General features: G+C 41.5%; 1 protein-coding gene across 2 annotated transcripts in view; it reads left to right on the top strand.

Annotated features, from left to right (window-relative positions):
* The window catches only part of UNC5D (unc-5 netrin receptor D), a 541,726-nt gene extending 526,952 nt beyond the window's left edge, over positions 1–14,774 (top strand). For both annotated transcript variants that reach the window (XM_054508603.2, XM_045879822.2), the window contains 2 exons: positions 2,282–2,460; positions 14,406–14,774. In XM_054508603.2, coding sequence (XP_054364578.1) covers positions 2,282–2,460; positions 14,406–14,610 — 384 coding nt within the window. In that variant the 3' untranslated portion in view covers positions 14,611–14,774. The remainder of the gene's footprint in view (positions 1–2,281; positions 2,461–14,405) is intronic.
* The last annotated feature ends 3,100 nt before the right edge of the window (positions 14,775–17,874 follow it).

Raw genomic sequence — 17,874 nt, 5'->3', positions numbered from 1 at the left:
GAAAGTATAAAATCATACCCCAAAGCAAGGTCCCTCTGCCTCCGAAAACCATGCTTTTCTATTGCCCCATGCTAACACGAAATACGGGAAGAATTTTGATGAGTGTTGTTCTATGATATTCCAGGGAATAGAACTAAAACCAGTAAGTAGAATCTACTTAATATGATAACATGTACTTTGAATTTCCAAGCAGAAGGTATAATATGCAATGTTTCTCAAATGTATTTGACCAGGGATCGGCTCTTTCTTGGAACATCTTCTGAGAAACCCTTTTGGAAATAACGCGTTAAGGCACTGGGTTTCCAAGATACAGCCCTCAGAATGTAACTGTGTCAAATAGTTATGGAACAATAAAACATATTATCATTAATAAGATCTCTGCATGAACCAGCTTCCTCAATTAACAGATTCTTGAAGACAGAAGACTCACTGAGGTTTTTTTTTTTTTTTTTAAAGATTTTATTTATTTATTTGAGAGAGAGAATGAGACAGAGAGAGCATGAGAGTGGGGAGGGTCAGAGGGAGAAGCAGACCCCCCGCTGAGCAGGGAGCCCGATGCGGGACTCGATCCCGGGACTCCAGGATCATGACCTGAGCTGAAGGCAGTCACTTAACCAACTGAGCCACCCAGGCGCCCCTCACTGAGGTTTATAGCCATGTGAGCCTGGCCACTTGCCAAGAAGGGCTCTCACAGCTGTGGTGCCTACAGTAGGAAAAGGTGTTAAGGTTGGAAAAAGCTTCGAGGCAGGATCCCAGAAGAGTTCATAAATGGCACATGTTTGCTTAAAGGAAAACACAAGAGGACACATTCCTAACATGAAGGATAGTTCTTGGGGTTTAAATAGTCCTAACTATTCCCTCAACCCCATCTCAGATTTGATGTTTTAAGTTCTCTTTATATTATTATCATTATATTTGCTTTTTTGCTATATAACCAATTACCATAAACTTAATAGGACAAAATAATACCCATTTACTGTCTCACATTTTTTGTAGGTCAAAAGTCCAGGCGTGGCATAATTGGGTTTTCTGATCAGGATCTCACAAGGCTGAGATCAAGGTGGTGTCTGGGGACACGTTTTCACCTAGAGCTTAGAGTCCTTTTTCCAAGCTTATTTGGATTGTTGACCAAATCTAATTCCTTGCAGGTCCCCATTTTCTTGCTGGCTCTTGGACCGGGGTCATGCTCAGCTCCTAGGGGATGCCCTCAGGTCCTAGCTCCCTGTCCAGCTCTATAGACAGTTCACAGCCCTGCTGTTTGCATTCTACCAGGCCAGCAGGAGTGATGCCTCCAGATAAGAGCTGCCTCTTCTTTCTTCTAAACGTCACCTGATTAGGTCAGGCCTACTCTGGAAAATCTCAATCAATTCATAGTCAACTGATTAGAGACCTTAATGAAGAAACCCTTGTGTCTTGTAACCTATCATAGTCACAGGAGTGATTCAATCAGATGCTTTTCAGCTTTAAAATTCTGTTGGTTCACATAAACTTATCAGCAGCCACTTTAATCTCACCGATGTCTGTATGGTTTCACATTGGAAATGATGATCTGATTGCTGGGATGCACTGAAATCACCAGTCCTCACTGGACAGCTCTAAATGAGAAGCAGGGTGGGCAGCAGGCAGGTGCCTTCCACCACACCCCAGGCTCTAGACCTCCTCATGGACTCCTGGTGGGCTCGTATATGACCAAAGCAATGTCATTCTGAAACAAGACCAAAATATTTACTACGGAATCACGCACTTCACAATCAGGGCGGGGCAACACAAACTTAAAGATGATCAATATACAATCAGTTCCCCTCTGTAGCTTTCCTGACAGGTGCCTGCCCAGCCAGCAACTTGGATTAGCCCATTTGTCTTTGGTCAGCTCTGACTATCACAGGTTCATTCCTTATACTGAACTGAAATCTGTCATCTGGGGTCTTCTTCCTACTGATTCTAAATCTATCCCTGAGAACCACCCCCCCCAAAAAAGAAAGAAAGGTTTAATTCTGCTGTCACCTGACATCTCCCTGGATGTAGGAAGCTGATGATTGTGACCCCCCCACACCCTCAAGTGGAAGACACTGTCGTAAATCTCCAGTACGTGATTCACGAGGCTGCCAGAGAAGTTATTTACTATGTTAGGACATAGGAGAACGTGTCAATGTATTTTACAGAGTCCATCATAAAAGGCAAGCATGTTGTGCATGTGCGTTAATAGATCTTCTTAAAAAAAAATAGAGTGTTGATCGGTAATGCTTCTGTTGAGATCTGACTATGCTTTCTTTATTTGTAGAGTGAAAGAGAAACCATCACATTCTTTGCACAAGAGGACAGCACTTTCCCTGCACAGACTGGCCCCAAAGCCTTCAAAATACCTTACTCCATCAGACAGCGGATTTGTGCCACCTTCGATACCCCCAATGCCAAAGGCAAGGACTGGCAGATGTTAGCACAGAAAAACAGCATCAACAGGTAACTGGGGGCAACTGGAAAGAGGACGCTCCTGAGAGTTTTGGGAAAAACGAAGGGGGTTGGGTGTATCCACGTGGTTTCCAGGCCCTGATATCTTTATCAATCCCTCCGGCCATATTTCATGTGAGGCCTGGCTATGTATGTGAGCAAAGATCAAGAACAGGACACTATGTGTGACATTTCCTTCCACCCACTCTGCCTTTGGGGACATTATAGAAAAGTCTTACTTTGGTCCTGGTCCCATCTTTAGGTTGGCTAACTTGGGCCACCCAAATGGGGGTAGAGGCTAGGTCATCTTGGTAGTTGTGGGAGATCCCAGCACGGTCTTGACCAGTGATAACAGAAACAAAGAAGTAAGCGTCTCACCGCTCCTCCCTACCATCTGGCCACCTTAAGCGTGATTTAACCCTTCATGGGGACATGCTCAGCCTGCAAAAGTGGGTGCTTCAGTACTAAAAGTTTGAGGATGAGAATTCCCAGATATGAAGGCAGGGGACACGAAACAAGCAGGTAACCTAGACACGTGAACGAGTCTGCTGCTTCATCAGGCTCCCATTACTAATGCTAGCTTTGTAGTTAAGTTGAGAGTAGAATAGAGAGATTCATAACGGGATTGATTGCTTTCGATGAGAAGCAAGAGTGATGGCATCCCGGGCAGCACCGGTGGGCAGGCAGCTTTGGCTGGGCTCGAAGGATAACCAGCAGGGAGAGGGCATTGGCAAGCAACACCTCCCCTACCCCACCCCCACCTCCCCCCATGCCCCAGAATGAATAGAAAGAAGAACAAGTTTTGCCAGAACCATTTTAGGTCCCTTTTCCTCTGGTACTGTTTTTTTTGTTTTTTTTTTTTCTTTTGAGGCAAAGCCTTATTTTCTTACTGTTTGGCTTGCTCTGTCATTTCCATTTTGTGTTCTTTATTTCCACAGACATCCTACCTGACTCTTTCTTCTCTGAAAGGGAGGTAGGTGTCTGCCAGGAAATGATAGAGTGCTGCTCCCTGTTTCAAAAGGGATCCAGAATCCAAGAACGAAGGACCCAACTAGAAAGCAGTCAGGCTCAGAGAGGCAAATCAAGGAAGAAGGCATGGCTGCCAAAGAAAAGGGAATTTGCAGAGGCAAACCCAGAAAGAACAGATACATTCTTGAGAGTCATATATTGAAAATGAAAGAATACAAAAATGTATATGTACAGGAAAAAAAAATTAGGTTGAATATTTCCCAGCAAGTTTGACAAAGGGAGGAGATGTCTCATTTATAACCATGAGCACCCTGACAATGTCAAGCTCACTCTCTGATCAACACAGGGACAAGAATGAAAAACCAACCCAGAGAACAGAATTTGGTTGACAAAGAAAAAAGGGTGGGGGGTGGATTGGGCCCCCTGTAAGGCATCCCTGGTTCTCCAACCCATACCAATCTACCTGAAGACACCACTCACCAGCCCTCTTTTTCTACAATTGCAATTCATAGAATTTGAACTGCATTAACTCCCTAATCCATTCTGACCATAAGAGTTTATGATTTGTAATTCACCATTCACATGAAAATAATTGCCCCCAAATATCTGTGGATCCACAGAAGCTATCACGTTCCTCTTGCCTCATTCCATTTCATTCTCTGCTTACAGTTTACTTATGAGAACAACAATGAGTGCCCCCAAAGTCAGCAGTTGGGGCCATTGCACAGTAGGGAAAATGCATTTCAGACTGGGAGACTAGAGTCAACAACCTTTTATGTCTGGGCTGTCATGAACAGGAAATGGCTACACAGGAGCAGACCACCCCTCCAAGTGTCCAGGGTCCTCCGATTTGAACACTTGGGTGCCTATTTGCTTCAGGCTGTCCCTAAGACTCCTTCTCCAGGAAAACCTAAATTTCCTTGACATAAGAAACACAAATGACCTACTTTATGGAAAGTTTCTAACACAGTGCCCAGAAAATGTTGATTTTCATTTTTTTTTAAAGATTTTATTTATTTGACAGAGAGAGACACAACGAGCGAGGGAACACAAGCAGGGGGAGTGGGAGAGGGAGAAGCAGGCTCCCCCATGACCAGAGAGCCCAACTCGGGGCTCGATTCCAGGACCCTGGGATCATGACTTGAGCCAAAGACAGATGCTTAACCAACTAAGCCACCCAGGTGCCCCCTGAAAATGTTGATTTTCAATCAGTGTCGCTCTTTGCAATTTTCACTAATAGCAAATTAGGATGGCATGAATACATGTAATCTACTATTTTTAAATCTTCTTTGGTAAACATATTCAACTTCAGTGAATGGCATGTCCTGCCTCCCTCTTCATTCTCTAACTTAGCCCTCCAAAAGTTATCTACCAAGTGAGAATGGTTTAAATTGAGAATCAGCAAACTTCTTTCTCTTAAAGAACCAGATAGCAAATAGTTTAGGCCATATAGGATCTGTTGTAATTGCTCGGTGCCATTCAGCCCTGCTTCTTCAGTGAGAAACAGCCAGAGAAAATACATGGAACACAGCTACGCCTATTTGTGTAACAAACTTTCTTTATAAAGAACAAGCAACAACCAGCATTTGCCCTATAGAACATAGTTTGCTGACCCCTCATTTAAATAAATCTGCCCTCATTTAGTAAGATTTCTATAGGATCTTGTTGCTTCAGTCAGAGGAACACTGGGAGATGAGGCTTCTCAGTCAGCTCAGCATCCAAGCTTTGCGGGGAAAAGAGGGGGATAGGGCCCTTTTCTGCAGACTGGCTGGTTCCAGCAGAAGGGCCACCAACATATTCACAGAGGCAGAGTAAAGACTACTGAAAACCACCTTGCACCATGTTAGCTCATTCTCATTGTGCAGGAATGGTCAAGTTCCTTTTATGTTTTCATTACTGTACCAAAAATCTGTCTTCTCCTACATGGGAAGAAGCCCTACGAAACAAAGAGGAATGGGATTTTCAGATGTAATTTGTCACAACTTCCTATTGCGTAATCCCAAATCACTGGCTGGGCTCGCTTAGGGTTACAGATAATTTAGCATAGAACTGATCATTAATGTATGTTAAAACACAAAAATCTGACATTGTGAATATGCAGACATTACTGGGCGAGAGAGTCATCCCATTGCTTGAGATCCCATCCACTCTGGGATCACAAGAGAAAGAGGATGACAAAGCATACAGGCTTTGTTAGAAAATTCACCTTCCTTGATCTCGTGACAGCACTTTTCACCTGCTTCTCCCCCTCCTTTCAATTTCCAGAAGTATCCCAAAGCTAGCAAATCATGAAGGAAGAATTTTCAAAGGGAGTGGAGGGAAACGTTTACTTTTATTTTATTGCCAGTGAAAATGCTCTCATACCCTCCTTTTGGGGAAATGCAAATGTCACTGATGATAATCTGCCTTTTTGCCAAACAAGTTTCTACTTAGATCTGAATGGGGGGGCGGGGGGGAAAGGCTCAGAATATAAAGTGAAAGGCTTAGCAATCGATGAGAATGTGAGAAATGTCAGTGGTGTGTGTTATGAGGCGGCAACACAGGTGGCCTTGCAACTTGCCTGGCATATGGATCACGCTAAGGAAGCTACACAGCCTAGCAAAGAATGTCATCGAGAACAGTTGCAATTATAGATTCTGTGAGCAAACTTTGACTATTACTCAGAGTCCATACTTGCTGCATTTGAAAGCTGAGATTGCACATTTGTTCTCTAAATTCAGCTGCAATAACCCTCTACTTCAGTGCTCCTGGCCCCATGTGATCGGTAGGTGGGGAGTGCTGAGAAATAAAGAATTGATCGCGTGAAAGTAGATGGTGAGGAACATGGCTGAGGACCGAAAAGATTAATGTCGGAAAAGAACTGCTTCAGCCAAAAGTATTCTCCCATCTCTAAACTTCCCTAGTGCTTTGTATTGTGATGACACTATGTATCTTTAGTTATTGTTAAACCCACCAAGATGGTTCTCTCTCCTTAGGGGAAATCCAGTAATTTTTCCTTGAATGAATGACACGAACTCTTTCATTGGACACTAACTATGCTTTACCTCAAAAACTGTCTTCCTCATAAATAGAATTGATAGGAATAACCATCAAAGGATTTTCAAAATTGGTCTCCAAGGAAAACAGTTTACATGGCTGACATGAGGGAAGATTCTGGTCTTCTCTCCCAGCTCTTACACAGTCCCCAAAATTCTACCATTAGCTCATTCTTCTTTAAGGCCTCATGATTTTCATATTCCAGAAACCCTTGTGAAAACATAGCCAGCTTGACCATGTTGCTATGGGAACAGCTGCTGGAGAAAGTGCATGAGACATGGGAGTCTGAGCGGAGGGAAAGCAGCCGAGATGGAAAAGAGGATGCCAAGGTGGAAAGAAGCACATAATTACATCCTATTAACAGTTTTTCATAATAGTACACAGTTGAACCTTGAACAACACAGTTGAACTTTGGAACTGCATGGGTCCGCTTGTATGTGGATTTTTTTTTCAGTAAATACGGACCAGTGCTATAAATGTATCTTCTCTTCCTTATGATTTTCTTAATGACATTTCTTTTCTCTCGCCTACTTTAAGAATACAGTATATGATACACATGACATACAAAGTATGTGTCAACTGTCTGTTTATGATCTCAGTAAGGCTTCTAGTCGACAGTAGACTAGTGGTAGTTAAGTTTTGGGGGAACCAACTGGATTTTTGGCCGTGTGGTGGGGGGAGGGCTAACTCCCCACATTGTTCAAGGGTCAGCTAAAACATATTTCTAATGTCAGGGGTTAAAATAGTTTATGTTGGCTGTTAATGTTCATGGGTGATGGTGTAGCAATTGTGAGCAAATGAAATTTCTCAAACCTCGTGGCTGATAACCAGTTTTTCCACCAGGACCTCTAATGAGAAACAGAATCTTCTCCTACTGAGGTCATATCCTTTCATTCCCTCTGTCCACCCTCTTAATTGGATACACAGGAACAGTGAAATGACCAGAGGACAGAGGAAGGTCACAAGGCAGCTTCCTCGTCTATCTTGGAATAACTGTTGAGAATTCACCAGAAGTAGAGTAGCCCATGTGCCAGCTGCCTTTTTGGGGTGAGGGAGGAAGAGGAGAACAAAAGCCATACAGGAGGCCTGCTTCCCAGGCAGGCCACTGTGGGGGGCGGGGGGGAGTCTCGCAGTGACCACGGAGACTCTGTTTTCATTCCTGTGGTTTGGGGTTTACTGTGATGACATCAAACTCCACTTTCTTTCTTCTGCCGGCTGGAGGCTAGAAAACACATCCTAAGCTTTCAGTAATAAAAGTGGATGTAAGGGCGTCATATCCCAAAAAGCCCCCTTTAGGACTCTTCCAGGGAAAGTTAATACATAGGGAGACAGATAGCATTACATGGGTCCTTGGAGGCAAAATAGGGGGAAGCCCAAATCAGACTTTCTGGTTCTGGCCCAGGAGGCTTATGCAGGGGGTGAAACGTGAAGAGCCCTTAACAGTGAAGCCAGAGGGACCCAGCACAGCAAAGCTTCATTCCACTGAGGTCAGTGACTCATGAAACTGCCCACTAATACGAAGCGGAAGCAGATAGCCCTGGGACAAGTGTAGCCGTGAAAAAGCTGTATACAGTTTATAAGTGGCAGGTGTCCATCCTAAAGGCAATATGGAAAAGAAGTTTCTTAATGTTCCTCCAAGAGAACCAAAGCCATGCTTCCGCAGCCCCAGGCGCCGGTGACGGGGCACTGCATTCCTTCTAGGCAAGGGGCGAGTTTGTGCTGATCCTTAAAGGAATAGCAGGTTCTCCTCCTTTATGCTAATAGGGTTTTCAGAAAAGATGGACACGCCCAGGCCCCTTTTATAGCCTAAATAATCCCCTTGAAAAGAGCGGTCTCAGACAGCACTGAAAAAACTGGCAGCGTCCGTTTGCCTGAATATGAGGTGTTCATCATCTGAGAAAATTAAATTATAGGAAGGATTTTAACCTAATTCATTAGAGGATTCTTTAAGGGATTAACTGTTTCTTTTCAGTGATTTGCGAGGTTTTATTGAAACACGTAGTGAGTATTTTGCAAAGGGAGAAGTCTAACTATTTCACGATTCCCTTACTCAGCATTAGCACAGGGGTCTTTCCTCTCGGAACGGACGGTGGTCATTCTCCTTCACCCTCAGGATGCGTAAAAGGTCTCAAGGTTATGGAGTGGGAAAATTAGTTTAAATGAGACCTATTTTTCCTTGATATTTCCCAGTTCAAAGAAAACTAGAGATTCGACTTGGTAGTTTTCATGGCCATTTACTTCCAAATATGACAAATTGTCATAGACACTTTCATCCTGTCAGGAATGAAACTAGAGAATTGAAAACAGGGTTTATAACTGACCTTATTCTCCTTTGGCAACTCACGGGTGGCCCCGAAAGCTCCAGGTCCTTAAATGTTTGACAAGGAAAAAAAAAACATCCTTGCTATTCCCCTTCAAGAGCCAGATAATAGAAGAGACAAAAGGAAAAACTGAGAGGAATTTCATGGCCACATTAATTGACCTAAAACGATGAATGCACCTGTACCTGTCTGACGGCAAGACAGAGTGGAACTCTGTGTTTGTTTTCTGTTGCCTGTACCCCATCCTTGTGGGTGCCCCCTGACAGCTGCCTTGCACTGGAAGGCATGGGAGACAATAGGCAGAGGTTGAATTATGGCATCCATCTTTTACTTCTTCTTTGGAAAATGCAGCACTGACTTGGCTTTATCCTGAAAGCTGCTTTGCTGTTTGTTGAGTACCCGGGGAGGTTCAAGTTTGGGGATGGAAGCCTGACGGATGGGACAAATGGTTGTGTTGTGTCCAATTACTGCTGTTCAATATGAATGGCTTTTCTCTTCTGTCCGCATTGAAAGAACCATATGGAGGGCTGGTTTTGGTCACATACAAGGCTCTCATTAAATGAGACAATGAGGATGATAGCAGGGATATTAATATTTTTTCATTAGGACTCTGTTTCCATTCCCTCTGGCACTAACAGTAGGATTATGCTCTGTTCCTATAAATGATGGCTCCCGATTTGTTATGGGCAGCTTAACTTAGTTTTCACTTTTTATACTACAAGCCTACTCGGAAAGAAGATATTTTTAAAATATGCTTTTTTAAAGGCTAAAACAATTCAGTTGACTGAAATGTAAATGGCAAGTTTGTAGAATATAAACAGACTTGCTGCCTTCATGTTACAGGGATTATTAGTACACCCCAACACCTGAAGGTGTTGGGTGAAATCCTCAATTCTGAACTAATTTACAGCATGCCCCTGGTATGAGGGGGTCTTCTGTGCTAATGACATTAAGCTGCAGCTCTAATGTGGTCCCCAACTATATTTCAGTAGGAAATCCATTCTCCCAGTTAGTGACCAGAAGAGCTTACAGCTTGCAAATAAAGTGGATCAGCCCCCATGGTAGCAGGATTCTGAGAAACTTGAGAGTTTGTTATCTGGAATTCAGAATCAAAGGGAGTCCCTTATAGGGCACACACAGTGGGACCTAAGAACACTGAGCCAGGCCAACTCCATTGTGAGCGCAGAATGCCCTCCAGAGAGCTTCAGTGTTTTTCCCCAGGGCTGACATTGAGCCTCAGACCTGTGCCTGCCCCCATTACTCTTATCTCCCTGTTAACTGATTGAAGGTTTAGATGTTACTATTCCTGAAGATATTTACATTTGAATAGGCTTTCAAGTACTTAAGAAAAGGTGGTCTCTCTAAACTCAAACCAAAGGTACACCCAGCCACTTTTCCTTTTCCTAAAACTAGCCTATAAACACCTCGGAGGGCAGAATTTTATCATGGGCCCTTAATTCTTCCCTCCTCTTTGCATCCAAAAATGGAAACAGGCACAGTCATTATTCCCAGAAATCCTCAAATTTTAACCTAATTTCCATTATTCATTTAACATGGTCATTAATTTGAAGATGTATTTTGAAAACTGTGATTCTGCATAAAAATTTGGTTTTGGACCATATACACCATTATAGGTTGGCCTGTGTCTAGCTAGTGAAATCGCGAAGGTAAAGATTCATGCTTCCAATTCTTGTCCTGGCTTCCACCTCAATCATGGGATTTTAATCGAGGATAAGGGATGGGGATAGGAAAGTCTCAGAGGAAATTAATCCTGGTAATAAAACAACCATCCCCCCCACCTCAGCTGTCCCCAGAACTCAGGTGAATGAAGGCATGTAGGCTCAACAAGACAAAATTAAATTTAATAAACCATTACCACTCAATAAACTTACATGGGTAAATTTGCCCAGCTGTCTTAGCGTGTGTGTGTGTGTTTTTAATGGTTTACTCTTTTAGTGGAAGTTCCAAAGGAAAAGATAAAGTCATCGAGTCTAAAGAGCTTAGGACAAATAAATTGACCTGAAGACCTAGAAGGTGTCTAAAGTAAATTCCTAAAATTTAAGAGTTATCTGACCTGCATAATATGCAGCATCTTTATGACACTACAAAAAACAAAACCTTATTTTTTCAAAATAACCTCAGTCTATCAGAATCCTAAAAGGCTATGACAAAAGGTCACCCAAAGTTAAGAGCTTAAAAAAATAACAATATGAAGCATCTAACACCAGCATTATAAACATTCAAAGAGAATTTAAACATGTTTCAAAGAGAAAGAAAAAAATTAAGTTTTACTTTGAGGCATCCACCTAAATTTCAAGACTACTAGTTTTGCTAAATGTTCTGGTTTCATTAAAAAAAAAAAAACAAAAAATCAAAGACACTCAGAAAATTGCTCAATACCAACTATTGCCATGAATTCTATTCTCTAGTATTAACAATATTCCCTGAATTGTGTGCATTTACCTGCTAGTGTCCAAATGCACCACCATTATGAAGAGAAATGAGTCACATAGACTGGGATCAGAATAATTTCAAAAGGGCAGTATGGAAACCACCAAACAGATGCCTGGTAGACCAGTTTTCAAAACAAAACAAAAATCAGTGCATTTGCACACATGCAATCGGTTAAAATAATCCAACTATCTTGGAGGAATAGCCTATTGCATTAGAATTTTAGGGTCTTTTATATACTAATTGTTCTGGGGGAGACAGGTAAAGATAATTTAATAGGAGGTCTGTTTATCACAAAGCTAACTGAATCATTTTTAATGTTCCTGCATGTAGCTACTAAAATTAAGTGGAATTTAGATTTGTGTGTGTTATGATGAATGTGCTCGTATAGAGGATAAATCGGAGCCATGCTTTGGGGAGCACATTTCACTTGTTACAATATGTTCAGAGACCTGCGCCAAGTGAGAGTTACATTTCTGCCTCTTTTGATCACTTAGCTTTAGGCCTGGGTGCTTATTCTACAAATCAGGACGTTTGCAGGAGTGCTGAGAACCAAATGGCTGGCAGGAACCCTTCGACAGCCCTGCTCTTCTTCCTCTACACTTAGAACACCTTCCCACCCCCACTCCCAACCCCACCACGTATTCATGAAAACTTCTGATATCCTGTTGGGACAAAGATTCATCCTGGCCTCCAAAACATATTCTGTATGCCTCTCCCAGAGTTTTATTATTGCATTTTTATGCCTGGGTCTTCCTGTCCTGTCTTGAAATGTCAGAGATCCCTGAACACTTACTGAGGATGAAGCTCTCAAAGTGCTTGAGGCAGGATGTGTAATTGTGCATTCAACAACTTTAACCCTCTGGCTACTTATTTTCAAAGGCAGCACAAAACATAAAGTTCAGTCTAATCTTCTCTCAAATAGTTACCTCTGGAAATCGAGCTTGAGTTGTAAGACAGCATAGGACAGGGATCAGCACTATGGCCTAAAGGCCAAATCTGGCCCACCACCTGCTTTTCTATAGCCCAGGAGCTAGAATAGTTTTAGGTTTTTTAAATGGTCAGGAAAATAAATAAGTAAATAAATAACTAAATAAATAATCAAAAGAAGAGAAATACTGTGTGACGTGACAACTGTAGGACCTTCAAATTTCAATGTGTCCCAATTAAGTTTTATAGCCATGCTCGTTCACATGTATTGTCTATGGCTGCTTTCACACTGCCATAGCCAAGTTGGGTAGCTGCTTTAGAGACCACATATGGCCCCTAAAGGCAAAAATATTTACTAGCTGGTCTTCATAGAAATATTCGTCAACCCCTGGTATAGAATAAAGCTTAATTTGGGGGTTAATAAGATCACAAGGAATCTAGTTATTCCCACGGGACACTAGTCCACTGTTGTTCAAGGGAAAATACAAAATATAAACCCTCAATAGAATGATGAGAAATCTGTGCTCTTGTTTTGCTTGCTGTTTTTTTTTTTTTCTTTTTGAAACAACATTAGATAGCATAAATATTTACCCATTCCAGAAACAAATGTGTGTTTATGGTCTTTATTCTCAAAAAGGACATGGAAAGAGATTATCACACAGCCCATCCAGAGTTCACTGTCACCTAGTCTCTCAGTTTGCCTCTTTCTCAGCTACTTCCTCAGTTTGTGTTCCGCCTGAATGTTGGGCAGGGGGTATCAATAGACTGAACAGACCTAGAGGAATAGCAGTTTTCTCTACAAACATTGTCCCAGGACCAAGAAGAAGTGACAGTATTCAAAACAAAGTTCTTAAATAGAAAGAACTAGGATCCCTTCAATTGCCCAAGCAAGGTTTGATTTGCCATTTCCATTAGTGTAGAAATAAATAACTATATTTGATTCCAAGTGAGGGGGAGGGGCAGCAGTGGGGGCAAAAGGGGGGATAAGGAAAAAGATAAACCAGAGAGAACATTTTTAAGCTGGCCTTCTCCCGCTCTCCATTACAGATTCGGATGTAGTAGAAAGTATATATAGTACCCTGATAGTTATGCTATTTGGCAACCAACTAGCTTTAAGCAGTCCCTTGAGACCTTTGAATAAACTAGCACCTTATTCAGTCAAGATTACTGTGTGTGTGTGTGTGGCTTGTAAATGGTAATGTGCCCTTAAAAGCTTGTCTTCTCTTCCAAGTGCTCTTAGTTACATGAGTCTACTTTGTGATTATATGCTGAATGTGGTGAAGGAAATTGGTGCCAGGCTCAAAATAGGCAATTCTTGGTTGACTCTCAAAAATCTTTCCAACTTACCAAAACTTTACCAAAGGTGACATTTCTATCCCTGCTGTAAAAGTGCCTATGGAAACTGTGACCTTTCATCTTTCGTGTTGTCTTAATCTTCATCATAGCAAAGTCATTGTCCAAAAGGTTACCGTTTGTTTTCACTGAAGATCCCGTATCATCTGAAAAAGGCTCATAGCAATCAATTACTCAAGACAATGGATGCTGAATAAACACCTGTCATAGTATTAGATAAGGACTATCGCAGAACCAGATTATTAGCTATGATCCTTTCCCTTCAAGTGTCTGTAATCATGCTGGTGGGCAAAACTCACATGAAACGTGTAAGCAGTTTATTCATATGAAAATTTAAGCACAACAATAGAAAGAATTCAGAGAAGAAATAAAGCATTTTGAGCAAAGAGTAGAGGAGAATTGAACCAGGCATTACAGGAGAGTAGGATCTTGAGAAACAGTAAAGAGAGGAAGTGGAGAGAATAGATTGAATGAAAGCAAGAAGCAAAGTATTTTACCTAAGCCAGCATTAATGGCTCAAAGGGCAAAGGAAGACTGGGTATGTCAAAAAGAAAGCAACAACATAAAGGGAAAAGTCAAAAGTAAATGTCCTAGTGTGAGAGATTAGAAGGACATTTGTAATTACTGGGATACTTGTTATAGTTACAAAGGAGGCCAATTTGGAGGCACAGGAAAGACAACCATTTCTGCTACCTTGAGTTTGAGGAGGTGGAGAGATATCGAATCCGAGCAATCCCAAGGTCATTTGGAGACCTGTAACTAGCTCCCATTAACCTCCTATTCCTACTGTAAGAATATCCATTGCAATTCATTTTTAATTCCCTTAAAATGATTTTTATTTGTTCCTTTATTTCTGTTTTCATTTTTGTTATTCTTTGTTTAAATCTCTCCGTCTAGGAATTTATCTTATTTTGCTACACAAAGTAGTCCATCTGCTGTCATTTTGAACCTGTGGGAAGCTCGTCATCAGCACGATGGTGATCTTGACTCCCTGGCCTGTGCCCTTGAAGAGATTGGGAGGACACACACGAAACTCTCAAACATTACAGAATCCCAGCTCGATGAAGCCGACTTCAACTACAGCAGGCAAAATGGACTCTAGTCCACGATCACTCATGAGACAGTGACAGCCAGCTTCAGGACATTGCTTTAAATGGGAAAGAGGCAGCTTTCTGCCCAGGGGCATTTGGAGAATTCAGCCTTCATTTACAATCAGTGTGAATCCCTGGTTGAAGAAACTGGATTTTATATAGGTATAATATGTTCATAGGGAAAAGTACAAGCTCTCTTGAATATAAGAGGGCTCTACTTGTCTTGTCTGAATCTGCACTCGGGCGAACACTTGATGAACTTTCTCAGCTTTGGAGTGGGGAGGATAAAAGTGAGGGCGTAGCTAGAGAAAAGTAACTGTGGGGAAAAGATGAGCTACGATAAAGCCAGGAAGGCAGAGAGTGAATCGTGCATGTTTTGAAACAGGTTTTTAATGAGATGCCCCAAAGGGCCAGCTGATTCTAGTACCAGATTGTCAAGGTTGTCTCCCAACTGGCATCCGTGAGGTCAGCAATCGTTGTAAAACCAGCTTTGCAAAGTGAAACGGGGTTGCCCACCCATTTGTAGGACTTTGGTAATGTCAAGGAGGGCATTTAGAATCTAGATTCTGAGTTCATCACACCAGCACCGATTCCCCCATTTATCCTAGCCACTTAACGGAAACAAGATCAGAAGGTAAGACGGACCACAAACTAGTTCTTGCCCTGTACGCCACCTTCATTTTCTCCCCAAGACAAATCTGCCCACCTTCTTTCTACCCCTTCCTTACCCGGTTTCAGAGCATAATTAAACTTCTCAATATGGAAATTTACTTCTCCTAATTCAACAAAGCAGAATCCTCCATTCCCAGCTAAACCAGTCAAATTGCAGAGTGCTATTAGAACACAGCTTGACGTGGATTTGGAAGGGGGCGGTCAAATCGGGCCCAGGGAAAGACAGGGACTGCAGACGCCACAGGCCTCAGATAAGCTGTAATTCTAGGATGGAGGTGTTGACCCAGTCTCTAAACATTGTTATAAGGGCATGAGGGGTTCTGCTCAAATTTTCAATCCAGGTTCTTGAAACTTTTTAGCCTCTTGGTACTGTGTTATCACAAAATCTCTCCGTAGGACTATAGGGCATCCTCCTTTTGCCTCTTGGAAAATTAGCAGATAGTCTTTGGTCTAAATGATATGAGTAAATAGACGTGAGGAATAAGTCTACCACAGTGTCCCAGAAACCACATGCATGTTCAGGAAGCTTTTGAGCTCTGATTATTCAACCTCACTAAGTACGCTTTCTCTACAGGACCATGAACATTAGGACTATTGCTTTAAGATTTTTTTTTTTTTTTTAAAGAGGCAATGATATTGTGGAGAACTGAAGTCCACAGAGAATTCGTGAACCCCATCTTAACATTGTAGTCCATCTTTTATCCTATTACATCATCATTTTTGACAAGATGTCCTGGTAGACTAAAAATGAATAGATCTGTTCCTGCTCATCTTCTGGTGGATGTTTTAATTAGCTGTCCACAATCAGGACAAGCAAGGTCAAGGACCTAGATTAACTATAAGGCTGATCAGCTACTTAAAGGTTGGCTACATTAGAATAAAATATAGTCAGGGAATGGGGGAGTTGGGGAGCACTTGGCAATGGGGATATGGTCAATTTAAAAAAAAAAGTTTTTGTAAGTCCTGTGTAAAAAAAAAAAAATTATATATATATATATATCTCCACCGAAGTAAAAAAGACCTAGAGATAGGTGGAATTTATGATACCATGGGTAAGGCATTAAGAACTCTTGAACGTGTTAGCCATTTTCTCTAACGTGTGGTATATATGGTCCCCTGTATTGGATGGAAGGCTTTGCCACATGAAATTCAAAAGCATCTTGCTTTTCTCAGGAACCAAAGGCATATTACATAGAACAGACCCTCTTAGAATTGCTGAGCATATTTTCAAAATACCATCTCTAGATCACTCTAGGTCAGGAAAAGACCCTTTTGCTAACGTGCTCTACTTGTTTATTCCTTCTGGAGAGCAATGAAGAGAAGGCATGAGAGGGTAAATCATCTGACACCCTTGCTAACATTTCTGGAAGAGCAAGAAGTTGAAGTAGATGGTCAGTCACCCAGAATAGAGAGTTGACTGGCACAGTGTCATACAGAAAGCATCTGCACTGACTGTTTAATAATAACTTGTAGGAAACACATAGAACACTTTTGTCAGCTTCCATCTTGGAGGATTTTTGTTTTAAAACCATCCTATCCTTTTTTCCTCTTCCCTTCTAATTGGCCTTATCATTGCTTTATATATTCCGTGAGTCCAGACAGATCTTTTAGATCCAATACATTTTTTATATCTTAAAACAAATGAAAAATTTTAATATTTTCCCTAGAATCTAGATTATGTTAAAATGAGAGATTATCATTAATCCCTCAACCTCTAGAATTTCCTCCCATGGACTTTTTTTTTTTTTTTTTTTTGACCTGGGTGTTTATAAATGCATGTGACCATCATAACATACTGAACAAAAAAGGAAGCAAATTAGCATGATTCACGGCTGACTTCAGCCTAAGGTTCAAATCCACCTTTCAGTCCATTTTGCTCCCTCTTTTCATTTCTCTTATTTCTGCTAGACTTCTACATAGGATTTCTACAGAAATGTATGAAATTCTGTGGCCGTTGGATGTCAGGATCGTACTTTACAATAGAACGCCAAAGAGAACCCATGTTTGTGAGATGTACAGACACGGTTGAGGGGGTAGGGGTGTCAGGAGGAGTGGAAATCACAAATCAGATAGACTTTGCTGACACTTGAACTGTGGTTACTTGCTGTGGCCTAGACCCTTGTTCTCTTTTAACGTTTTCCCATCACAACACAAATGCCCCTCTAGAAAGAGGTTCACTTGCCAGTACACATGCTTACCTTAGAAATCTTCTTGTCCTAGTGTAAAAGGAATCAAGACATTAAAAGTGGGCTTTAATACTTGGTAGGTTACTTAAAAATTTTTTTACAAAATATCCCACTTACTGCCAAATCTTTCAGTCCTCAAAGGCATTTAAGTCTAACGGTCATGCTTTAAACAGGACTTCAGATTATGCCACCAAAATGGTGCACTTCACAGATGTACCAGACTGCCGCCGCATCATAAAGCTAATTTACAGTTTTTACAGCATTGCTTGTGCAGTCTTACTGGTTTACATTAAAATCCTTTAAGCCAAAAGGAAGCTCACTCTACGGATTTAAATGCAAACTTCATTTACCAGTGCAGAAAGTCTCGTAAAACTCAGATGTACTCCCACAAAAATTTTATTGGCCTTTTTGTAAGAG

This window comes from Mirounga angustirostris, unplaced genomic scaffold (genome assembly GCF_029215605.1).
Source record: "Mirounga angustirostris isolate CCGP_5_RB_7025 unplaced genomic scaffold, mMirAng1.0.hap1 SCAF_2, whole genome shotgun sequence".
NCBI lineage: Eukaryota > Metazoa > Chordata > Mammalia > Carnivora > Phocidae > Mirounga > Mirounga angustirostris.
The sequence above is the reverse complement of the archived record's forward strand: the minus strand, read 5'-3'. Positions and strand labels throughout refer to the sequence as shown.